The sequence below is a fragment of the Mustela erminea genome, chromosome 5 (assembly GCF_009829155.1).
Source record: "Mustela erminea isolate mMusErm1 chromosome 5, mMusErm1.Pri, whole genome shotgun sequence".
Classification (NCBI taxonomy): Eukaryota; Metazoa; Chordata; class Mammalia; order Carnivora; family Mustelidae; genus Mustela; species Mustela erminea.
The window spans coordinates 5,819,459-5,843,898 of NC_045618.1; the positions used below are offsets into that span (position 1 = coordinate 5,819,459).

Sequence of the window (24,440 nt, forward strand, 5' to 3'; positions counted from 1 at the left end):
AGCTGTTCACCCAGAGTAACCTCCCTGACTGGAGAGGTTGGCTGAGAACTCACCTCCCAGTGGCCTCTTTCCGGGGCACTTGTCCCTCGGGGAACCCAAAGCTCGGTGGCCGTGGAGTCTACCAATAGACCAGAGGTTGCCCTGCTCATTCTAAACTGGGGGCTTCCAAGCCAGCATCCTGGGGCCAGGCCTTGTCGGAGCCCGCCCTGGTGAGACTCCCCCAGGGGCAGACTCCATCCTGCTCTCTGTCTGGCATGCCAGCTTCCTGGTGGCGTCATGCATCCCCGCTCTGGGTCACTCTGGGTCTTGGCGGAGAAGGGGCACAGCGATGACTTTTCGAGTGAGTGCAGAGGGTGCGGCCAGGGCCCGTCCACACAGGGTGGAGTGGGCCGCCAGCCCAATCTCGAAAATCTCCTGGGGAATAGATCCTTCTCAGCTTTAGAGAGAAAAGCGAGGTGGAGGCTTCCTGAGGATTGGAAAGGGAGCGGTTTGCGGAGCTTTGAGGGGGCATAGGGAGTGCTGCGATGCCATACAGGGGTCCAACTGCGGGAGGAGAGAACGTAGGCACCTGAACGAATGAATTAATGACAAATAGTAGCTTATCTTTCGACCACTGTTAGTCAGGATCTAGGGTTGGAAAATCTAACCTCCCCTCGCGGAGCGGAAAGTCTCCTAGTTTTCGTCTTCTCACCTGTTGCGACTTGCATTGTAAGATCTCTGTGCCCCGCTCCATGAGCAGGTGGGCTTCTCCAGCTCGGAGCATCAGGTGGCCCTTGGTGGGCGGCGTGTCCCTAGAATCCCGCAAGTCTGCAGAGCTCAGCGCCTGCAGCCTGGGACGTCTCAGGGGGACCCCTGTAGGAAGTGTGGCTCCGCCCCCTCGGACAAGGCCCCGCCCTCCACTCCGCCCTCCCAGCCCCGGCCCCGCCCTGTCTGCGGACAGACTCTGCGGCGCCGCCCGGCTAGCGCCTCCGCCCCCGAGCGCCCGGGCGGGCGGAGTTGCGGGTGAGGGGCGGGATGTTTTGGGGGGCGGGGGTCCCGGTGACGGCATCGGAGCGCGCCGCGCGGAGGCTCGGAGCCTAACTGCACCGGCGGGGGACTGCTCCCACCCAAGCAGGTGGGTGTGGGCCCGGGAGGGGTGGAGGTCCAGGACGGGGTGGGTGGGGGAGGCGCACGCTCGCCCCCTCCCCGCGCAGGCCTGGGCCGGGTGGCGGTGGGAGCTGGCACCTGGGGAGCTCTGACAGAGCACGAGGAGTCCCCATCCTTGCGTACCAGCCTCCTGAAGGCCCCTTCCTGGGCGGGCGGGAGCACCCCCTTCCCTAAGCCGGGAGCCGGAGGCCAGCATGCCGGGCCTGGCCGGGAGGAGCGAGAGCCGACGCTGCGAGGGTCTGGTCCGCATTTATAATCACTTTTGCAAACTTCGGAGCCCCTGTCCCGTGCCTGCCTTCTCCAGCGCCTGACCGCACCGGCGGAGTTGTCCCGGCGCCTTCCGTGAGCAGGGCCTCCGGGAAGCCGGGACCGCGCGGCGCTGGAAGAGCTCAGGGTGCGGGGCGCGCGGCGGCGTCCACTGTACTGCGCGACGGTCACCGCTGTGTCCCCAGGGCCAGGCACCCAGCAGGGACTGGGTGATTGAAGGAAAGAAAGAACCGTTACATGCGTTGAGAGTAGTGACAAATCGAGAGCTGTGGGCCCGGTCGGTACGGGGCGGTGCGGGCTGTGGTCAGAAGGGAACCCGGACGGGGAAGGTTTTCGGGGTGCAGTTTCATCATCGCTGCTGGGCAGCTACTAAGCGTCCGACCTCGTGCTGGGCGCTGGAGGTACAGCACGAAGCGGGACAGGAGGGTTCCTGCCTCTGTGTGTGTGTGTAGTGCTGGGGGACACAGAGCAGAGGCGCGTCCCTGGCTCCCTGAAGAAGACAGGGCCAGCCTAAGCCCTGGAGACATGGGAGTGTGTTGCAGAGAAAAGTGAGCAAAGATGGGGTGCAGGAAGTGAGTAGACAGGTGGGCAGAGCTGTTAAAGTTTTGACTACCAAGGGCATTGTGGAACCTCTTTTGGGACAGTTTAAGCACGAGAGTCACAGGGTTGCATTTCCAGTTTTGGAAGATGCCCCTAGTTGCCTTGGCGGAGGGCACAGGGAGACTGAGAGCAGGGAGGCAGCTGGTGAAGGGGCCAGTGGCCAGGCCCCGGGCTTTGGCAATAGGATGGGGGGGGCGGGGCAGCAGGTGAACGTGATCTTAGGATGGAATTGGCAGATCTGGTGGTGGGAACTTGTTCATGAAGGATCTTTTTTCAGGAAGGTGGGGCAGGGCCTGTGAGGTGACCAAGGCAGAGATCATGGGGGAACCCAGTGGGTAGTAGGGAAAGGAGTGGTGGTTGTGGGGGGGGTGTGTGTTTTAGGAGATGGGGTCCGGGGGAAGGGTAGAGCCGGAGTAAAGAAGCCCGTGGGAGTCAGGTGCAGGAGTGAGGGCCTATTTTGCCGGTGATGGGAGCCATGACGGGTTACCGAGCAGGAGCGCGTCGGCTGTCGCGGTGTTTGCGCACCAGGCTGGCGCAGAGGACGTTCTGAACGTTAATGACCCTCCCTCCCCTCTCTCGGAGGTCAGGAGCCCCAGGAGCCCCAGAAACCCCAGGATCCGACTCCCGGTTACCTGCAGGGGGCGGTCCAGCCCCTGGAGTACAGGTGCTGACCAGAGGGGTCTCTTTCTCTCCAGGCCCCCACCCTCGCACCATGGGGCTGGAGACCCAGAGGCTGCCGGCCGCGGAGGAGGCCCCAGTGAGGGTGGGCCTGCGTGTCCGCCCGCTGCTGCCCAAGGAGCTGCTGCACGGCCACCAGAGCTGCCTGACGGTAGAGCCCGAGCACAGCCGTGTCACCCTCGGTCGAGACCGCCACTTTGGCTTCCACGTGGTGCTGGATGAGGATGCCGGGCAGGAGGCCGTGTACCAGGCCTGCGTGCAGCCCCTCCTCGAGGCTTTCTTTGAGGGCTTCAATGCCACCGTCTTTGCCTACGGCCAGACGGGCTCTGGGAAGACATACACCATGGGGGAGGCCAGTGTGGGTGAGTGACTGCCCTGGAGGCCCCAGCCGCGTTGACGGGCCTCCGTGTCTCTTAAACTTCTGCCTCTGCCATTCCCTGTTGAAGGTGGGATTGCTGCGGTCGGAGGTTTCCTCCTCAGATCTACCGCCCAGAGTGGGACCAGCCATGTCGGTAGAGTCCTTGGAGGTGGGGGCCTTGCGGTTCCACACTGTGTGGTTGTGGTGATCTCAGCGGGAGGACAGGCAACAGAAGCCGGCTTGTTGTCGGGGTGGCTGCTGAGGGTCAGGAATCCGTGTTTGGGTCAGAGTCGTTGGAATGGGAAGGGTCCTGGGAGAGCCGGGCTTTGTCCATCGCGGGGTGAGGGAACAAGCAGCTCGTGGGGCTCAGAAGCAGACTCTTGGGAGAGATGCTGTGGAGCCAGTTAAAGGAACTGCTCCCATTTTAAGTAACACAGACTGCTTTCTCTCTCTCTCTCTCTCTCTCTTTTTTTTTTTTTTTTTTAAGATTTTTTATTTGACAGAGATCACCAGTAGGCAGAGAGGCAGACAGAGAGAGAGAGGGGGAAGCAGGCTCCCTGCTGAGCAGAGAGCCTGATGCGGGGCTTGATCCCAGGACCCTGAGATCATGACCTGAGCCAAAGGCAGAGGCTTAACCCACTGAGCCACCCAGGCGCCCCCAGACTGCTTTCTCTTAGGTTATAAAAGTATCCATATTTGTCAGGAAAAATTAGGAAAATACAGAAAAACACAAGTACACACACAAAAATAACTTACTTGTTGATTGCTTTTCAGCACTTACCCTGTTAGCATTCCAGTTTTTTTCTCCTGAGGAAATTATTTTACCTTTAAAAAATGGGATTATATTATACCCATTCTTTTATAACCTGTTTTTTTTTTTTAAAGAGTTTATTTATTTATTTGACAGAGAGAGAGACAGGGAGAGGGAACACAAACAGGGGGAGTGGGAGAGGGAGAAGCAGGCTTCCCGCAGAGCAGGGAGCCTGATGCAGGGCTCGATCCCAGGACCCCGAGATCATGACCTGAGCCAAAGGCAGATGCTTAACGACTGAGCCACCCAGGCGCCCCTTTTTTTCTTTCCTTAACAACCTATCATAAACATTTCTCTTTATCATTAAATATTTTTCAAGCTAATTTTTTTAAAAAGATTTTATTTATTTGAGAGATCACAAGCAGGCAGAGAGGCAGGCAGAGAGAGAGGGGAAGCAGGCTCCCCACTGAGCAGAGAGCCCGATGTGGGGCTCGATCCCAGGACCCTGAGACCAGACCCAAGCTGAAGGCAGAGGCTTTAACTCACTGAGCCACCCAGGTGCCCCGCTTCAAGCTAATTTTTAAATGGTGGCTTGGCATTCTATGGCATTCTATGGTGTATATAATTTATTTAACCAGATCCCCTCTTGGATCTTAGGACTTTTTTTTTTTTTTTTTGAGTTATGCAGAGTGCTGAAGAGCCTCTTATTACTTCCTTGGGATAAATGTAGGAGGTCCTTTAGATAACTGAGCACAGATTATAAGAACGAGCTCCCTGTCCCAGGGAGTAATCAAACCCGGGGTATCTGATGATCAGGCAGAGATGTAATGGAGGGGATGCTTACATCATAAAAGGGGTTGGTGGTACCTTGAGAGGTTGCTTCCAACTCTGACATTCTGTAATTCTGCCTGACCACCCCGGGGCATGGGCCGGCTCAGGCTCCCCAGCCATCTTGGCCTCTGCTGCTGTCTTCATGCTGGACCGTCGGCCTCCAGTTGCCGGCAGGGGCCTCTGGGCCCTGAGCCCTGTCCGGCTGAAGGCATGGTGGCAGGAGGCTCTGTGGTGTGTCCCCAGCTTCCCTTCACGAGGATGAGCAGGGCATCATCCCCCGGGCCATGGCTGAAGCCTTCAAGCTGATTGATGAGAATGACCTGCTGGACTGCCTCGTGCACGTGTCCTACCTGGAAGTGTATAAGGAAGAGTTCCGAGACCTGCTGGAGGTGGGCACTGCCAGCCGAGACATCCAGCTTCGGGAGGATGATCGGGGAAATGTTGGTGAGGAACTCCCGGGGCTGCCTCTGCTTGCAGTGGGGCTTCACCGGCTGAGGGGCAGTTCACCTGTCTGCGAGGGGTACCTCCTAACTGGGGAACCCAGGCTCTGGAAGATTTTGCCTTCCTGTCTCCTGTCTCCACTGAGTTCAGTATATACGGCTGTACTTAAGAGTGCAAGGCATTGAGGTGGGCTTGGGGCAAGCTGGAACCCCTCTGTCTGGGTCATGATGGGCAGGACCCCCCCTCCGGGGTTCAGTGGGCATGGGGAAGGGGCATCTGGGTCGGGAAAAGTCATAGGGGGCCAGCCCTGCTCTGTCTGCCCTCCTGGACAGTCAGTCCCGGGCAGCCCCCGCCCTGGGCTCACCACCTTCTGTGCCCGCAGTGCTGTGTGGCGTGAAGGAGGTAGACGTGGAGGGCCTGGACGAGGTGCTGAGCCTCCTGGAGATGGGCAACGCAGCGCGGCACACGGGGGCCACGCACCTCAACCGCCTGTCCAGCCGCTCACACACTGTGTTCACCGTGACCCTGGAGCAGCGGGGGCGCGCCCCCAGCCGCCTACCCCGACCCACCGCGGGCCAGCTGCTGGTCTCCAAGTTCCACTTCGTGGACCTGGCGGGCTCAGAGAGGGTGCTCAAGACGGGCAGCACAGGCGAGCGGCTCAAGGAGAGCATCCAGATCAACAGCAGCCTCCTGGCGCTGGGCAACGTCATCAGCGCCCTGGGCGACCCCCAGCGCCGCGGCAGCCACATCCCCTACCGGGACTCCAAGATCACCCGGTGAGGGCCCTGCGGCCAATGGCCCGCGCGAGCAGAGGCGCCTCTCCCGGGCTGCTGGTGGGGAAAAGGGGGCGGGGTAGGGGGAGGCGAGTAGGGGATGGGTCCGGGGCGCGCCGCCCACCAGTCCGAGCTGCCGGCCCGCGGGGTCCGATTCGAGGTCCCGGCGCCCCGGGGCCCCTGACGCGGCCCACCTGGCGTCCTCAGGATCCTCAAAGACTCGCTGGGCGGGAACGCCAAGACGGTGATGATCGCCTGCGTCAGTCCCTCCTCCTCCGACTTCGACGAGACCCTCAACACCCTCAACTACGCCAGCCGCGCCCAGAACATCCGCAACCGCGCCACGGTCAACTGGCGGCCCGAAACCGAGCGCGCCCCCGAGGAGGCGGCGGCCGGCACGCGGGGGCCCTCGCGCCACCGCTCGGAGACGCGCATCATCCACCGCGGCCGGCGCGTCCCCGGCGCCGCCAACGCCCCTGCCCCTGCCGCCGCCGCCGCCGCCGCCGCGCGTCTGGGCGCCGAGTGCGCGCGCTACCGGGCCCGCACCGACGCCGCCTACAGCCTCCTGCGCGAGCTGCAGGCCGAGCCCGGGCTGCCCGGCGCCGCGGCGCGCAAGGTGCGCGACTGGCTGTGCGCCGTCGAGGGTGAGCGCAGCGCCCTGAGCTCCGCCTCCGGGCCTGACAGCGGCATCGAGAGCGCCTCCGCCGAGGAGCAGGCCACGCAGGGGCCCGGCGGGCCGACGGTGGCCAAGGGCCAGGTGTGGCCCCGGGGAGAGAGGGAAGGGGAAGGAAGAGGTCATCATCAAGCCAGTTGTGCCCCTGCCCCGTGTCCATCGGCAGAGCCCATTCCCGATCCAGAGGCCTTTCTGCTGATCACCTCGATCGCATTCCCTACCCTCCCTGAGCCTCAGGGTCTCTGTGAAATGGGCTAACGTTGGTATCTACCTTCTGGGGATGTTGTAAGGGCTGGAGGTGTATCAAGGGCCCAGACCAGCATGCTGTGGAGCCTCAGTAGGTTGTTCCTAGTAATAGCGGTGAGGTTATTATTGTCAATAAAAGTGTGATTAATAATGGCAGGAGATGGCCCCAATAGCTTGCAGAGGGGACCACTGGCAGGGTGGGCCCTGGAGCCCCGATTGCCAGGCAGGGCCTGCAGTGGAGTAGCAAGTTGGACTAGGGGAGCCCCTGGCAGGGCAGAGGGAGGGCTGGGGTGTCCCAGAGAAAGGCAGGCTTGTCCTGCCAGCTCATGTCCCTGAAGCCTCTCTCCTTGCCCGGTAGGACGAGGACGGGGCAGTACAGCTGCTTGCACTGCAGAGCCAGGTGGCCCGGCTGGAGGAGGAGAACCGAGACTTTCTGGCCGCGCTGGAGGACGCCATGGAGCAGTACAAACTGCAGGTGGGCGGCGGGCTTCCTCCAGGGGAAACTGAGCCGAGCCTCTCCGCAGCAGAGGGAGTTAGCCAGGGCCGGCTTCTGAGAGGGTGGGAAGAGATAGGGGAGGCACAGCTGGGAGCTGTGGAGGTGAGGGACAGAATCCACAGCGTGGAGGTGAGGGACAGAATCTGGTGGATGGGCGCCCGGCATGGCAGTGAGCGGGCATGAGAGGTGGGACTGGAGGGGCTGCGGGTCTGTCCCTGGAGTCAGGCCTTTTTGTCCCAAGGTAACTGAGTCAGCATTGCTGCTGGCGCCCTCTGGCGGCTGTGATTGGCATGGAAGTGGAGGATTGACACTGAGGGCGGGATAGGGCCTAATAGGATGGGGTGAGAATTTGACCCTGAACTAGTGCAGCATGTGTTGGGGATGTGTGGGGCCCAAGAGGTGGTCAGAGATATTTGGCCCTTCTCGGTTTTAGCCCAGAGAGGGTTGGGTGGCCTCAGACCTGTTCTACAGTTTTCTGCACTTCTGCCAGTCGGCGTCCATGCACCCTCCGCATCCGCGTCCCCCATCAGCCCCGGGAACTTGTCTTGCAGAGCGACCGGCTGCGGGAGCAGCAGCAGGAGATGGCAGAGCTGCGGATGCGGCTAGAACTGGTGCGGCCTGGCTGGGGGGCCACAGGGCTCCTGCAGGGTCTGCCTCCTGGGTCCTTTGTGCCTCGGCCTCACACAGCCCCTCTGGGGGGTGCCCACAGCCACGTGCTGGGCATGGTGCCTCCTGCCTGCCTTCCTGGAGACGAAGTTGGCCCCAAGAACTGGGGAGAGGTGAGGAAGTGGCGAGGCAAGCTGTCTCTTGAACTGGACAGTCTCAGACAGGGGAAAGGCAGTGCCGGGGAATGTGCTGCTCACCCTGGGCTTTCCTGGGACCAGCTGTGAGATGCCCCTTTCCAGTGCCCCTAGGGGAAGGGCCAAAATTTGGCCTCTCAGAAGGATCTGCTGTCATTGGGCATTTCGGGGCTGGCTGGAGATTGTGGAGTGAGGAGGTTACAGAGGGGATTCTGGCTTCCGGCGCTGGCTGGGAAGCTTGTATACCTCCAGAGATGGGGAGCTTATCACCTCTCAGGCCACCCCTTTTGTCTTTGCAAGTATACTTTTCCAAAGGCCCTAATCTCCCTGAGCTTGTCTTCCTACTTATGACCTTTTGGACAAAGGCTGTTCCGGCATCTTCTTCAAAGCTCTGAGTCATGTCCGCTGTAACAGCCCGATGCACAGAGAGGGAGGGCGTGAGTCTGGCAGTAGTCTGTTATACACCCGGTGCTCGGGCAGAGTGCAGACTTGGGTGCCTATGGCCTGTATATAAAGGAAGGGCAGATTGTCACCTGAGGAGTTCCAGGTGCTGTGGGAGCTGTGGGGTGGGGGAGAGGGGGAGCTCCTGCTCCAACTTGGGATGGGCGGCATGGGGGGTGCAAAGACTGGTGATGGGAAATGACTGATGGAGGGTGCCCTGGAGGCTTCCTGTCCTGAGGCCATTGGCACTCCCCTAGCAGGTGACAAATGGCAGAGAGGCGGGAGCCAAGGTGGAGGCAGATGGGCCTGGAAGCAGAAGCAGCTCATCCGCGGCGGAGGAGGAGGAGGAGGAGGAGGAGCAAGCGGCGGAGCCTCCGCGGACCCTGCACCTGCGCAGGTGAGTGGGACCCGCCGCCCACCTGACAGGAAGCAGCTCAGCGCCCAGGCTGGGCCCAGGGAGGATCCTGTTGGAGTCCCGGGCTGTGCTCACCTCCAGGTCCTGTTGGGAGGTACAGATGGGGGCGGTGGGCTTGGAACCCAGGGTTCTCACTGGGGTGAATGTGCTGTGGGGTTCAGGGTTCCCAGCCTTCAAGGTGGCCCTCAGTGCCCCCAAAAGCGCAGCCCCGTGCCTCAGTTCTCCCAGACTGTCACCCTGGGTTCCACTGACTCTGAGGGGACCGAAGGCCCAGTGGCTTCTCTTCCTTCCTTGTGGGGAAGGGTACAGACTCCTGCTTCTGTCTTCCAGAAACGGAATCAGCAAGTGGAGCCAGAGGGTGGGGGCCCGCCCAGAGAGTCCACTCGACAGGAAGGGCCCAGAGCTTACCCTTGAGGAAGTGGGTGCAGCCATCCCGGGGCCCAGAGGTGAGCTGGGTCTGGGGCAGAGAGGGCTCTGACCCTCCCCTCCGTGGCCCTGCACTGCCCTCCTGGACGGTCCACGCCTCGTCCCTGGCTGTCTGGCCGCCCCCTGTGGGGGCAGCGGCCTTGACAGTGGGTTTGTTACAGTCAGTGGTGGGAGCAAGGCCCCGGCTCGACCCCGTCAGACCCCAGCGGCCATGGCATCTGAGTGGCGGCTGGCCCAAGCCCAGCAGAAGATCCGAGAACTGGCCATCAACATCCGCATGAAGGAGGAGCTCATTGGCGAGCTGGTCCGCACAGGTGAGATGGTGGGCTCTCGGGTGGGGCTCCCACCCGGGGGTGGTTAGGAGCGGGGGCCCGACGGCTTAGGTCTGGTAACCATCCAGCCTCTTCCAGCTGGACGACCTTGAGCAAGTAGGATAGCGCCTCTGTGACTCGGTCTTCCCATCTCTAAGGTGGGGCTGGTAGTTGTACCTGTTTTATGGGCTGTTGAAGTGAGTTAATTCAGCTGGAGCGATGAGGCTGGTTCGCATTACCTGGTGGTAGTAGCAGGGGTTGTATTCATTAGTAGTGTGCTGGGTTAGGCCCCATGATGCACACGGACTCTCTTGGTCTCAGGGAGCAAACAGTGTCCCCAGATCACGCTGTCTGCCACCGGAGATGCGCATCAAGGGGCTGGGAATGGTGTGAGGTAGTGACCAGCTGAGCCTTTTTATTTTAATAGTTATAGGTTTATTACAAAATGCCTTATGAAAAATTTCAAACCCACAGGGAGAGACTGGACCAGTGGGGCCCTTACCCACCACCCAGATTTAGCGTTACGAGCTTTTCCCCGCATTCATCTCTCCCTTTTCTCTTTGCTGAGGGCTTCGAAGCAAATCCCTGGCATCTTGTCACTGGGCCCCCACACCTTTCGGTATGCCTCTTTTTGGACATTTTAACCGAAATGCTGTGAGCATATCTAACAAAACTTACTGTCACCCGGACGCCCAAGGCACAGGCCCGTCCCCTCAGTTCCTCGGCAGGGTGTGCAGACCGCTGGTTTGCTGGAACCCAGCTCCCCATGTGTCCCACGTGCTGTGCGTGCTTGTTAGGCCTCTGAAGTCTCCCTTCTAGCTCCTTCTCACGTGTCTCAAATCCCCCACCTCCCAACCCCTGTGTTCTGGGTTTGCCTATTTGCTTCCTTGTGGTGTTATTTAACTTGTTCCTCTGTCCTCAGATTTCCTGCAAAGGAAGTTAATTCTAGAGGCTTAATTATATGCAGGCCCAAGCTCTGTATTTGTTAGCATGTATTAGGTAGAACTAAAGCCAGTTTAATCCATAATAGCTGTTACCAATAAGGCTCATTTAAAAAGCGAGCAATTTAAAAGAGTAGTTTAAGTAAGTAACTCACGTTACCAGTGGAACCAAAGTTTGGCAAAACCCGTGCAGGTGCCCATGGTGGACAGCCGTCTGGAACCCCGCCCAGGGGAGCGAAGGGATGGTCCCCCCTGGTGGAGGGGGGCCACCTGTGCTGAGGAGGACGCCCTCCCCCGCCCCCTTTCTACCAGGGAAGGCGGCCCAGGCCCTGAATCGCCAGCATAGCCAGCACATCCGGGAGCTGGAGCAGGAGGCAGAACAGGTGCGGGCTGAGCTGAGCGAAAGCCAGAGGCAGCTGCGGGAGCTCGAGGGCAAGGAGCCTCAGGACGCAGGCGAGCGCTCTCAGCTCCAGGAGTTCCGCAAGAGGGTCGCCGTCGCCCAGAGCCAGGTGCAGGTCAGTGTTGGGACCTTGGGGTGGTGGCTGGAGTCCTGGGATGGAGACACATGGGCCCCAGGGCCCAAGTTCACTGGAAGCAGTGGATGTTCAGGCCCTCATGGCCCTGGCTTCTGGCTGCTTTGGTGAACAACCTCCCGGCCTCCCAGGGTGAGGCTGGTGTTCCACAGAAGTTGCAGCTGTGGGGGAGAAGGGGTCGGCTCAGCTTTAAACACAGCATGGGCAGGAAGGCTACTCCTGCTGCAGACCAGTGAGAGGGGAAGGGTGGGCATCGGAAGCAAGGTACCCCTTCCTCATGCCACCCTCCCCTCCCGCTTCCCTGGCCACTTACCTCTCTATTCCTTCTTCCCTCTGTCTTTCTACCCACCTGTCCATATGTCTGTCTCATCCATACACCCGTTTATCATTTTGTTGGTTTGTAACCCACTCTGGAGCTCCCCAGGGATAACCCGAAATGGGTCCCCACGCTCGGAGGGCAGGGAGAATGGGAGAAAGAGACAGCTACTCCAAGTAGGAAGGTGGCAGGTTTACTAAGCACGGGAACTTGTCTTGGGTGCCCCTCTTTCTGCAGTGGGCTCTGACCCATCAGCAAGGCATTGGATTCACTTCAAGGTAGCTCTTTTAGTGGCTCTCTGGCTATCTTGGAGGCAGATGCCCCAGGAACAACGTAGGCACATGTAAGAGAGAATACAGAATAAGACACTGATTCCAAATTCCAAAATCAGTCACTGCTTTTTCTAAGAGCCCATGATGTGAACCACTGATTTCTGAGTCCCCAAGGCTGGGGCTGGGATCATTCGGTTCACTTATGTTCTCGTGTGATTTAATAAAACCATGTGTCAACAGACTCAGCTGTGAACACACTGCAGTCTGTCTGGATAATGGCACAGGTGCCTCCTCATGGAGTGACAGTGTCCCAGGCCATGCTGTTTTGGAGGATAGCTGTTCTCAACAGAGACATCAGTGTTCAGTAAGAACAGACTTTGTGGGCTGTCCTCTAAGCCTTGCTGGATGAATTCAGTAAGGGCTTCTGTGTGTGCTGTAACCACCGGGCCAGAGGAGGGAACCAAGATGGCGGCCACATCGTATTACTGGAAACAATGTCCACCTGGCATTGAGGAGACGCAGGTTGGCCCCTTTAGGAAATTGGCCTGGTTATGCATACCGTGCATGTTGGCTGGGAGAGGCAGCACAGTCTGTGTAAAGATGGATGGGGGTGGGATGTACCCAGCCCCCACCTTCTTCCCTCCCTCAATGGTGCATATTCTGTTCCACTTATAGTGCATTTCAGCAAGTCCAGCTTGTAGCAGGACAACAGAATCCCCGTGGAGATTGGATAGTTCCCTTTCACCTGGGGGTGTGAAGTCACTCACCCAACCTGATGGGACATCCGGAGGCAGGTTCTGGTAGATGATCCCTTTCCCAGGCATGATGGGGCTTGGTGTTCTCAGCAGCACAGCAGTTTGCTCTTTGGGAAGAGTTGGGACCACGGCTGTTTCCTGTGACTTCTATATCTTTACAGGATTGCGTCCCCAGTCCGACATATGGGGCAACAGACCCTACTGGTTGATCAGCCAAATGTACGGAAGCACACAATGTTACAGTAGCTTTAGGTGCACAACACAGTGATTTGACAAGTCTGTGCTTGTGCGGGGCTCACCACAAGTGCAGCTGTCGCCTGTACCACCCCACACTGTTCCAGTAGCACTGACTGTGTTCCATATGCTGTGCCTTTCATCCCCGTGATTTATTCATTCCCTAGCTGGAAGTTTGGACCTCCCACTCCCCTTCACCCATTCTACCCATTCTCCTTTCTGCTAGCAGCCATCAGTTAGCTCCCTGTGCTGGTGGGTCTGCTTGTGATGTCTGTTTGTGCTGTTTGTTCATTTGTTCTTTAGATTCTGCATACTGGCAAAGATCATATAGTATTTGTCTTTTATTTCACTTAGCATAGTACTCTCTGGGTCCATCCATGTGGTTGCAAATGGCAAGATCTCGTTCTTTTTTTAGGGCTCAATGATAGTCATTGTGTATATATACCACATCTTTATCCATTCATTTATCAGTGGACACTTGGGCTGCTTCTGTATTTTGGCTATCGTAAATAATGCTGCAGTGAGGGGTGCCTGGGTGGCTCAGTCAGTTAAGCACCTGCCTTCGGCTCAGGTCATGATCCCAGGGTCCTGGGATCAAGCTCCACATCAGGCTGTCTGCTCAGCAAGGAGTCTGCCTCTCCCTTCTGCTTGTGCTTTCTCTCACTCGGTCCCTCAAATAAATAAAATCTTTAAAAAATAATACTGCAATAAACATAGCGGTGCTTATATCCTTTCAAATTAGCATTTCTATTTCCTTTAAGTAAATACCGATGACTGGATCATATGGTATTTCTGTTTTTTTTTTTTAAATAATGTATGCTACTTTTTATTTTAAAATTTTTTTTGAGATTTTATTTATTTGACAGACAAATCACAAGTAGGTAGAGAGGCAGGTGGGGAGAGAGAGGGGGAAGCAGGCTCCCTGCAGAGCAGAGAGCCCAATGTGGGGCTCGATCCCAGAACCTTGAGATCATGACCTGAGCTGAAGGCAGAGGCTTAACCCACTGAGCCACCCAGGTGCCCCGGTATTTCTGTTTTTAATTTTTGTGGACCCTCTAGACTATCTTCCATAGCGGCTGCCCTGATTTGCATTCCCAGCAGCAGTACATGAGGTTTCCTTCCCACCCACCACCCTCCACAACACTTGTTACTTCTCGTCTTTTTAATTCTAGCCATTCCAACAAGCACGAGGTGATACCTCATCGTGGTTTTGATTTACATTTCCCTGATGATGAGTGATGGTTGAGCATCTTTACGTACGTGTGTTGGCTGTCTGGAAGTCTTCTTTAGAGGAATGTCTGTTCATGTCTTCTGCCCATTTTTGATTGGATTATTTGTCTTTTTGGTGTTGAGTTGTGTAAGTTCTTCATATATTTTGGATACTAATCTCTCACTGGCTATGTCGTTTGCAAATATCTTCTCCCATTCCAGAGGTTACCTTTTGTTCTGCTGCTGGTTTCCTTGCTGTGCAGAAGCTTTTTATTTGGACGTGGCCTCAACTTTATTTCTTCGTCTATTTCCCTTGCCTCAGGGGCCTAGCTGGAAAAAAGTTGCTTCAGCTGATGTCAGAAAAGTTACTTCCTGTGCTCCCTTCTGTGATTTTTATGGTTTCAGGTCTCACATTTAGGTCCTTAACCCATTTTGAGTTTATTTTTGTGTGTGGTGTAAGAGAGTGGTCCAGTTTCATTCTTTTGCATGTAGTTGTCCAGTTTTCCCAACACCATTTGTTGAAGAGATTGTTTTTTTCCTGTTGGATAGTCTTGCCTCCTTTGTTAAAAATTAATTAACCCCGGGCACCTGGGTGGCTCGGTGGGTTAAGCCGTTGCCTTCGGCTCCGGTCATGATCTCAGGGTCCTGGGATCGAGTCCTGCATCGGGCTCTCTGCTCAGCAGGGAGCCTGCTTCCCTCTCTCTCTCTCTGCCTGCCTCTCCATCTACTTGTGATTTCTCTCTGTCAAATAAATAAGTAAAATCTTTAAAAAAAAATTAACCCCATAAGCGTGGTTTATTTCTGGGCTTTCTATTCTGTTTTGTTGATCCATGTGTCTTTTTATTTATTTATTTATTTGACAGAGATCACAGGTGGGCATAGAGACAGGCAGAGGGGTGGGGGGAAGAAGACTCCCCATTGAGCAGAGAGCCTGATGCGGGGCCTCGATCCCAGGACCCTGAGATCATGACCTGAGCTGAAGGCAGAGGCTTTAACCTACCCAAGCGCCCCTCCAAATCCATTTTGGAAAGCATCCAAATCCATTGGAGGAGGCCAGCACTACCCTGATACTAAAACCAGATAAAGACGCTGCCAAAAAAGGAACCACAGGCCAGTATCTGTGATAAGCATAGATGCAAAAATCCTCAACAAAATACTAGTGAACCGAATCCAACAACACATTAAAAGAAAAATCATTCACCACAATCAAGTGGGATTTATTCCCAGGATGCAGGGAGGGGTGGTTCAATATTTGCAGATCAATCCATGTGCTACATCACATCCGTACGAGAAAGGATAAAAACCATAGGATCATTTCAACAGATGCAGCAAAAGCACTTGACAGACTACAACGTCCACCCACAATAAAAACCCTCCACAAAAGTGGGTTCAGAGGGAACAAACCTCAACATAATGAAGGCCACAGATGATAAACCCGCAGCCAACACCACACTCAACGGTGAGAAACTGAGAGCTGTCCCCCTAAGGTCAGGAACAAGGTGATGGTGTCCACTCTCCCCACTTTTGTTCAACACAGTACAGGAAATCTTGCCCCCAGCAATCAGACAACACAAAGAAATAAAATGCAGCCAAATTGGTAAGAAAGAAGTAAAACTGTCACTATATGCAGATGACATACTAGATACAGAAACCCTAGAGACTGCAACCAAAGAAACTGCTAGAACTGATAAATGAATTCAGTAAAGTTGCAGGATACAAAATCAAGGTACAGAAATCTGTTGCAGCTCTTCACACTCATAATAAAGTAGCGGGAAGAGAAATTAAGAAAATAATTCAAAATATCTAGGAATAAACCTAACCAAAGAGGTAAAAGGCTTGTAATCTGAAAATCATAAAACACTGATGAAAGACATGGAAGATGACACAAATGGAAAGACAGACCATGCTCACGGACTGGATGAGCAAATGTTAAAATGTCCCTTCCAGGGGCACCTGGGTGGCTCGGTAGGTTAAGCCTCTGCCTGGCATATCATTTTTCATAATATTTATTTATAATAAAACATAATATTTTTACAGTCCTTTGTATTTCTGTGCTGTTGGTTGTTATTTCGCTTTCATTTCTGATTTTGTTTGTGTGTTTCCTCTCTCGTTTCTTTATTTTTATTTATTTATTTATTTTGATAGGATCGGCTAAAGCTTTATCAATTTCATTGATCTTTTCAAGGAACCAGCTCCTGGTTTCATCGATCTGTTCTGTGGTTTCTTTAGTTTCTGTATCATTTATTTCTTCTCTAATTGTTCTTGTTTCCTTCCTTACGCTGTATTTGGGTTTTGTTTTTCTTTTTCTAGCTCCTTTAGGTATAAGGTTAGCTTTTTTTGAGATTCTTCTTGCTTCTTGAGGTCAGCCTGTGTTGCTGTCAAACTTCCCTCTTAGAACCACTTTCGTTGCATCCCAAAGATTTTGGAGTGTCGTGTTTTCAGTTTCCTTTGTCTCTGTGTATGTTTTGGTTTCCTCTTTGATTTCTTGGCTGACCCCTTCACTGCCTCGTAGCATGTTTAACATCATGTACTTGTGTTCTTTCCAGATTTTTTCTTGTGGTTGATTTCTGGTTTCACAGTGTTGTGGTCAGAAATGTGCACAAGAAATGACTTTGATCTTTTTGAATTTGTTGAGATTTGTTTTGCATCCCAATATATGCTCTATTCTGGTGAGTGTTCCGTGTGTACTTCAATGTATATCCTGCTGATTTAGGGTGGAATGTTCTGGATATGTTTGTAAGATCCGTCCTGGTCCAGTGTGTCATTCCGAGCCACTGTCTCCTTGTTGATTTTTCTGTTTGGATGATCCGTCCATGGATGTAAATGGCCTGGTAGAGTCTCCAACTATTATTGTATTAGTATCGATTGCATAAATATTTACAGTTGTTCTATCTTCTATCTTATCTATCTCCAATTCTTGTTGGATTGTCCCCTTAACAATTGTATAGCATCCTTTTTTGTTACGGGCTTTGTTTGAAATTCCATTTAGCCCCGTGTCAGTGCTGCTACCGGGCTGTCTTCACAGCCATTGCGTGATGGTCTCCATCCCCTCCCTTTCCATCTGCAGGCAACTTCCAGTCTGAAACGTGTCGTTTGTAGGCAGCACATAGATTGGTCTTATTTTTTTATCCATCCCATCACCCTATGTCTTTGTCCTTTGATTGGAGCGTTTAGTCTATTTACATTCCAAGTAATTACTGATCGCTATTGTACTTATTGCCATTTTGTTACTTATTTGTTGGTGGTTTTTTGTAGTTCCTCTTGGTTCCTTTATTCTCTTGCTCTCCCCGCACGGTTTGGTGGCTTTCTTTAATGATATACTTGGATTCCTTCCTCTTTATTTTTTGCATATCTGTTAGTGATTTTTGATTTGCGGTTCCCAATACATTTGTGTATTATATTCTCTGCACTTAGCATTCTATCTTCAGTTGAGGGCGGGTTGAGTTTGAACCCGTTCTTTACTCCCCTGCCCTCCACAGTTTAGGTATAGGGTGTCATAACTTTACATCCTCTGAAGAGTCTCTTCACTGAGTTTTACAAATAAACTTATTTTTACTGCTTTTGTGCTTGATACTTTTTTTACTCTTACTTAACAGTCTTTCCACTCAGAGCCACGTTGAACATTTCTTGCAAGGCTGGTTTAGTGGTCATGAGCTCCTTTAGCTTTTATTTGGGAAATTCATTATTACTCCCATTTTAGGAGGCCACTTTCTTCTGACCTGCAAAATTTCTGATGAAAAATCCGTGGTACGTAACTGTTTTCTCTTCCCTGCTTTTTTTTTTTTTTAATTTTATTTTTTATTTTTTAAAGATTTTATTTATTTGAGAGAGAGCGATCAAGAGTGAGAGAGAATATGAGTTGGGGGAGAGGCAGAGGAAGAGGGAAAAGCAGGCTCTCCACTGAGTAGGGAACCAGATGTGGGGCTCGATCCTGGGACTCAGGGACCATGACCTGAGCTGAAGGTGGATGCTTAACTGAGCCACCCAGGTGCTCCTCTTAACTTTTAAAAATTCTCTCTTTATCACTATTTTTTTTTTCCATTTTAATTACTAAATGTCTTAGTTTGGGCCTCCTTGGGTTAATTTTGTTGGGGGAGTTTCCGTACCTCCTGGATCTGGATCTTTTTCCTTCCCCAGATGATGGAAGTTTTCAGCTATTAGTTCTTGAAATAAATTTTCTGCCCTCTTTTCTCCCTCCTCTTCTTCTGGATCCTTATAATGCAAAAGTTACTACACTGAAGGGAGTCACTGAGTTCCCTAAGTCTCTTCTTCATTTTGCATATTTTTTTTCCTCTCACCTGCTTGCCTTGATGACTTTCCATTACTCTGTCCTCCATTCTTCTGCTGCTTCTTGTCTGCTTATTCTCTCTAGTGTCTTTTCCATTTCATTTATTCTATTCTCTGACTGGTTCTTCTTTAATCTCTTTGTCGAGGGTCTCACTGATGTCTGTTAGTCTTTTCTCAAGTCCAGTGAGTATCTTTGTTATTTAAATTCTTTATTATTTAAATTTATTATTTATATTACATTGTTATATATATTATATGTATGATATATACTATATTAATAATAAGCTATTAATTTGTTATTTATTATTTAAATTTAAATCTTTATTATTTAAATTCTCTATTCAGGCATGTTAGTTATCTCTGTTTCACTTTGGTCTTTTGCTGATTTTTGTCCTGTTCTTACATTTGGGACATATTCCTCTGTCTCCTCATTTTGTCTAACTCTGTGTCTGTTTCTCTGTGTTCAGAAAGTTAGCTACAGCTCCTGCTCTTGAAATCAGTGCCCTTATGATGAAGAGGTCCCATAGTGCCTGCAGTGCAGTGTACCCTGTCGCCCAGAACCTGACCAAATGTCTGCCCCCAGCCCACTGATGGGACTGCAGTCTGGTGTGCGAGGTCACAGGTCCCTCTCCTTGGTGGCAAGAGTCACTTTGGAGTGGTGCTGCCTCCTGTCGGGGCTGTTTGCACACTGCCACGCTTGTGGCCCAGGTTTCGATGGGCTCCTCCAAGAGCAGATTAAAGGGGGCAGAGATGTGACCTCCACAGGGACAGGGCATCCAGTTTTAGTAAGGTTTGCGGACTGGTCCTCTGGTGACCGGGAACCTGCCACCATGCCTGGGACCAACTGCAGGGTTGGAGAAGGCGGATCTGTAAAGCATGGGGCACAGAGTGTTTGCAAGGTTTGCGGCCTTCTTCTGGGGGAGGATTCCTGTCTTGCTGGGACTCCGGCAGGCCTGGCTGCAGGGGCCAGATGCACTTGAGCTTGGTGGGGTGGGATGGGGCTCAGTGTGCATAAGTTGAGTAGTAAATGTTGGTGCTGCCTGGTTCCTGCAGATGGCCGAGCACTGATGCTGGGGGCAGAAGAGGGGGAGGGTGCCTTCCAGCTCCTCTGTTCCTGGAGGAGTCTCCCAGTGACCTCTGTCCCTCTAGAACACCTCCGAATTAGTGAATTACTCTTCCTCCTGTATGCACCAGGCATTTTTTCAAACCACTGCTTCTGTGCTGTATCTCCTTGGCTCATGTGTTGTGCATCTCTGTAAGGGCAGGGACTTAACTTCCTGCCACCCTCGGGGCTCTCCCCTGAGCTGAGCCTGCTGAATTTTATAGTTCCAGGCTCTAAATGTGCTAGTTGCTAGTTGTAAGAACTCTGAAAATTTGCCCCCTCTGGTTTTCAAAGCCAAATGCTATGGTAGTTGTCTCCCGTGGTGGCTCCCTGGTGTAAGGGTTTCCCTCCCTTCTTTACTTCCTTGGCATCTGTCCCTCCCGTGGACAGTCCTATGGTCCACTTAGCTCCCCACACCTCCTCCGCCCTTCCCTCCCTTTTCGATGCATTTAGTTGCGGAGTTTGATCTGCCATCCTCGGGTCATTTCCTGGGTCTTTTGGACCAATGCAAATGTTACGTAGCTGTAACCTGGGATGAGGCGAGCCTAAGGTTCTGCCCCTCCCCAGTCTTCCCACACCTCTCCCGCAACTTCCTGTATCCATTCGGCTTTCGTTGCGGCCATCTAGCCGAGAATCACTGTCCACCCGCACTCATACCCTTCATCTTCCAGAAGCTCTGGACGGGACTTGGGGCAAGGAAACTGACAGCAGTTTGCAGAAGGTCTCCCCGACATTTTTCTTTAGTCTCTGTGGGCAGGGCTTTGGAAGATACAAATTTAAGGGGCAGAGAAAGCGTGCAAGTTTTCTTCTAGAAGTTTTGGGGTGATTGCTCTTTAAATTTTTGCCTTTGTGGGGGTGACTTGGTGGCTCAGTCAGTGAAGCGTCTGCCTTCTGCTCAGAGTCCTGGGATCGAGTCCTGCATCGGGCACCTTGCTCAGCCAGGAGTCTGCGTCTCCCTCTGCCCTGCCTGCTGCTCCCCCTGCTTCTGTGCTCGCTTGCTCTCTCTCTCTCTCTCTCTCTCTCTCTCTCAAAAATCTTTTTAAAAAAAAATAAATTTTTCCTTTGTGTGGGGGCATGGGCTACATTGTCCGTTTCCTCCTCAATTACGACAACGTCCTCCTCTTTATTCTGATCACCTCCTTAGAGAGTCCCTCTCTTAGTGTCTGAACCAGGCTTTGTCCCAAGTCCAGATGTCAACCGGAGGTGTCTCGTGCCCTCATCCTCATAACTTGCTTATTACTCTGCTCTCCCACTTTGTCCGCCAGCCCAGAAAGCAGTAGACTGGGGGACATTCCCGCGTCCATATCTAATCTCAGCTCTTCTAACTCTAACTCAGGCCAAAGCCTCTAGCTGGGTCTCAGCGGCCACATGAACTGCCCACAGTCAAGGCCAGCCCACTGCACAGCCTTGCCTTCTGCTTCTCTACCCCAGCACACAATCCCCTAAATCAGCCAGCATCTTCAGGGTGCCCCTGTCCTCACGTGGCCATCCGTGAGTGTCTGACATAGGGGCTGCCCCTCCCCGCCACACACAGAATGCTCTGTGACCAGCTCAGGATTTCCCCTGATGCCTTTTTCCCCAAGGTCCATTCCTTCAGTGGTAATCCCCTTGGGAGCTTCCCAGATGTAACCTTAAATCGGTCCCCACATCTGGAGGGCAGGGAGAGACCAAAGAGGCAGCCACTCCAGGTTGGAAGGTGGCAGGTTTAATAAGCAAAGGGAATTTATTGACAAAGCTGATCTTCGGTGGATCCCCATGCCCACCTGCTACATCTTGAAAGTTTATCAAGAGGCCTTCACTGGGTTCCGTCTTAGGAACCGTGCAGCGTTCCCAGCTCCTTGTCACTGTCTCAAGGCCATGTCTTTGGAGCCCCCTGTGAGAGTGGGAAAGGCAGGCAGAACCCACATTCCAAGGACAGGGGAGGGGGTGAGGCACCTCTGATCACCCAGGTCCAGCCCATGGGTCAACCAGTGATCACGTCTTTCGATGATCTTCCTCAGCACCTTTGGTCGCAGTGGATGTGACCCACTGTCCGTTTTTCTGTGCATCCATTTGTCTTTCTCTTGCCTTTTTTTTGATGCTGCATTATCTCTCATCCTGTTTTTTACCCTTCTGTGATCCCATCCATCCGTCTGTCCGGCTGGCCATCCCTCTTTCCTTCCTTCCTTTTCTCAGTTCCAGTGTCCGGGAGACACATAGTAGAAGGACCGGGAGTGCGGGCTCTGGAACCCGACTACTTGGGTTTGAATCCCGCCTCTGCCTTTTACTAGCTGCGTGTCCTTGCTCGGGTTTCCTGACCTGTCGGTGCCTCAGTTTCCTAAGCTGTAAAGTAGGCATAATGGTAATCCTGCTTTTCCAGAGGAAGGTCAGGATCGCTTGATACAGAACACCAGCTGGGTGCCTGGGCCCTAGTTACCGTCAGACTGCCCCCCATCGCCAGTCTGATGGCCTGGGCCCATGCCCCCCCCCCAGCCCCTGGGCATGTGTCCCCCTCTGTCCGCCCCTCTATCCCTTCCCTGGCCTTGGGTCCTGCCCATCCCGGTGGAGTGTCCGGCGGGGGGTGGGCGGGCAGTGGCCCAGCGGAGGCTGTGTCGGTCCAGGTGCTGAAGGAGAGGAAGCAGGCGACGGAGCGGCTGGCGTCGCTATCGGCGCAGCGCGAGAAGCGGCTGCAGGAGCTCGAGCGGCACGTGCAGCTCATGCGGCAACAGCAGGGGCAGCTGCAGCGGCGGCTGCGCGAGGAGACGGAGCAGAAGCGGCGCCTGGAGACCGAGATGAACAAGCGGCAGCACCGCGTCCAGGTCAGGCTCCCGGCGAGGGCAGCAGCCTACATCTGGGGGAGGCCCCCCTCCCGCTCCGCTTGGGGCTGTGTGATCTCCCGAGCCGGTCGCTTGGCCTCCCTGAGTGTGTCCTCCGGCCTGGAGGAGGGCGGAGGCGGGCCGTGCGTGGAGTGGGGTCCCGTGAGATGCGGGGCGGCGAGTCTGTCCCCACAGGGGCTTTGGGGAGCCCAGGCAGCTCTTGGAGAGACCCGGTACGCCCCCCACTGCCCCGCTGCTGAGCCTCTCGCCTGGTGCGTCCCCAGGAGCTGGAGCGAAGGCACGAGCAGCAGCAGAAGATCCTGAAGATCAAGACGGAAGAGATCGCGGCCTTCCAGCGGAAGCGGCGCAGCGGCAGCAACGGCTCCGTGGTCAGCCTGGAGCAGCAGCAGGTGGGGGGGCGCCGTGCCCATGGTGGGGAGTGGGGGGGGCCGTTCTCCCCGCTCTGACCCTGGGCAGCCGCCCACCAGCCCCGTTCCAGAGCTGAGTTTCCCTCCCCGGGCCCCCCACCCTCCCACAGAAGATCGAGGAGCAGAAGAGGTGGCTGGATCAGGAGATGGAGAAGGTCCTGCAGCAGCGGCGGGCCCTGGAGGAGCTGGGGCAGGAGCTCCACAAGCGGGAGGCCATCCTGGCCAAGAAGGAGGCCCTGATGCAGGAGAAGACGGGGCTGGAGAGCAAACGCCTGCGGTCCAGCCAGGTGAGGTCCGGCCAGGTGAGGTCCCACCAGGTGAGGTCCAGCTAGGCGAGGTCCTCCCAGGAGAGACCTGGCAGGGGGTTTTCTGCTAGGTGAGGTTCTTCCAGGTGAGATTCCAATAAGTGGCTCCTTCCAGTTGAGGTTTCTCCACCAGCGGACAGTAATCCCACCAGGTAAGGTCTAGACAGGTGAGCTGCTTCTGGGTGGCGTCCCTGCCAGGTCAGTCCCAGCCATGTGATGCTTGGTCCTACGGGACTACAGCCTGTGGGCCCCTGGGGCCTCGGGAGCGTCAGGGTGTTTATGCTGCAGGCTCTGATGTGCGGGTAGAAGACGCTGGTTGGGGCTATGCGGGCAGAACGAGGACTGGCAGGCGGAGAACCAGCCCTCCCTGGTGCTGGACATGGAGAGACCCGGGCACGTGGCCCAGCCCGCCTCTCTCCACCCTGTGTCATGGCTTCCTCCCAAATAAGACCTTCTGAGCCAGTTTCCACCTCAGTCGAGCAGAGTCGAGCAGAAGCCCCATGTTGCCACGCAGATGGCAAGGGGGTGTCAAACACAGAACCAGAGCCTGGGCCAGGAGCCGGTGCTCCCGCGAGGTCCCCACAGGGCTCCCGACCCGTTGTTGCTGTCACAGAGCACTCTGGAGACCAGGAGCTCTCAGGGCACCGCCAGATCGTCCAGAACTTCCCTGTGCTCGTAAAGTCCTCTCTTCCTCCCGCGCTGGGCTCCTGGAAGGGCCTGCTTTCTTTCGGTCCATGCCGTCCAGTATCTTTTCCCGTGCTTGTCTGTGTCCTGGGCCATCCCCTCCTCCGAGGCCCCACTCCCTGAGCTCCCGCAGGATGGAGAGCCAGGCCTGCCCACTGAGCAGTGCTCCTGGCTGGCAGGACTCTTGAGGGAAGCTCCAGCGGCCTCCTTTGCCTCCCTGGGTGGGGCTGGGCCACTTGTGTCCACCCGCTCCTGGGCGGGTGGACGGGCCCGCCCCCTCCCTGACCCCTGGCGGTGCCACCCCCAGGCCCTCAGCGAGGACATCGTGCGCGTGTCCAGCCGGCTGGAGCACTTGGAGAAGGAGCTGTCGGAGAAGAGCGGGCAGCTGCGGCAGGGCAGCGCCCAGAGCCAGCAGCGCCTTCGCGGGGAGATCGACGCCCTGCGCCAGGAGAAGGACTCGCTGCTGAAGCAGCGCCTGGACATCGACGGCAAGCTGAGGCGGGGCAGCCTGCTGTCGCCCGAGGTAAGCCCCGCGGCCGGGCTTCACTGGTCCCTCATCCGTCTGTGCTCCGCGGCCCGGCCCGGTGCTGGGCCCTGCTGCTCCCCAAATGTGCTTTTCCCGCCAGTGAGACCCAGAGGGGGGTCGTGGCTGGGGGGATGCTGGCCTGGCCCTGGTGCCAGCTCTGGCCACCTGGGCTGTGACACACGGGCCAGGGCCTTGAGGTCTTCCCAGGAAGACCCCGGGTGTACCCCGCATCCTGTGCAGTGTTAGCCGCTTGTGTTGCGCCTGGGCTCCCCGGGTGGGAAGGAGTGTGAGCAGCACAGCCCCGCAGCAGGGAGAGCCTTGCTCAGCCCCGCAGACCCGCTGGTGCCTCCATGGCAGTCCCGCCATGCCTGCCCTTCCGTGTAATGTTCTCGGCTTCCTG

The 24,440-nt window shown here is 55.0% G+C and overlaps 1 protein-coding gene across 6 annotated transcripts in view; it reads left to right on the forward strand.

The window, feature by feature from the left end:
- The first annotated feature begins 938 nt into the window (after positions 1 to 938).
- KIF7 (kinesin family member 7) overlaps positions 939 to 24,440 on the forward strand; it is a 28,859-nt gene continuing 5,357 nt past the window's right edge. For 5 of the 6 annotated variants that reach the window (XR_004286259.1, XM_032345492.1, XM_032345494.1 and 2 more), the window contains exons 1-15: positions 939 to 1,114; positions 2,709 to 3,053; positions 4,875 to 5,075; positions 5,455 to 5,848; positions 6,053 to 6,602; positions 7,123 to 7,239; positions 7,812 to 8,039; positions 8,759 to 8,898; positions 9,247 to 9,362; positions 9,504 to 9,656; positions 10,907 to 11,109; positions 21,903 to 22,100; positions 22,382 to 22,507; positions 22,636 to 22,812; positions 23,822 to 24,037. Coding sequence is in view for 5 of the 6 variants with exons in the window: in XM_032345492.1 (XP_032201383.1) it covers positions 2,726 to 3,053; positions 4,875 to 5,075; positions 5,455 to 5,848; positions 6,053 to 6,602; positions 7,123 to 7,239; positions 7,812 to 8,039; positions 8,759 to 8,898; positions 9,247 to 9,362; positions 9,504 to 9,656; positions 10,907 to 11,109; positions 21,903 to 22,100; positions 22,382 to 22,507; positions 22,636 to 22,812; positions 23,822 to 24,037 (3,147 nt within the window). In the remaining variant the exon portion in view is untranslated. The remainder of the gene's footprint in view (positions 1,115 to 2,708; positions 3,054 to 4,874; positions 5,076 to 5,454; positions 5,849 to 6,052; positions 6,603 to 7,122; positions 7,240 to 7,811; positions 8,040 to 8,758; positions 8,899 to 9,246; positions 9,363 to 9,503; positions 9,657 to 10,906; positions 11,110 to 21,902; positions 22,101 to 22,381; positions 22,508 to 22,635; positions 22,813 to 23,821; positions 24,038 to 24,440) is intronic. The other variant, XM_032345491.1, reaches the window with a different exon arrangement.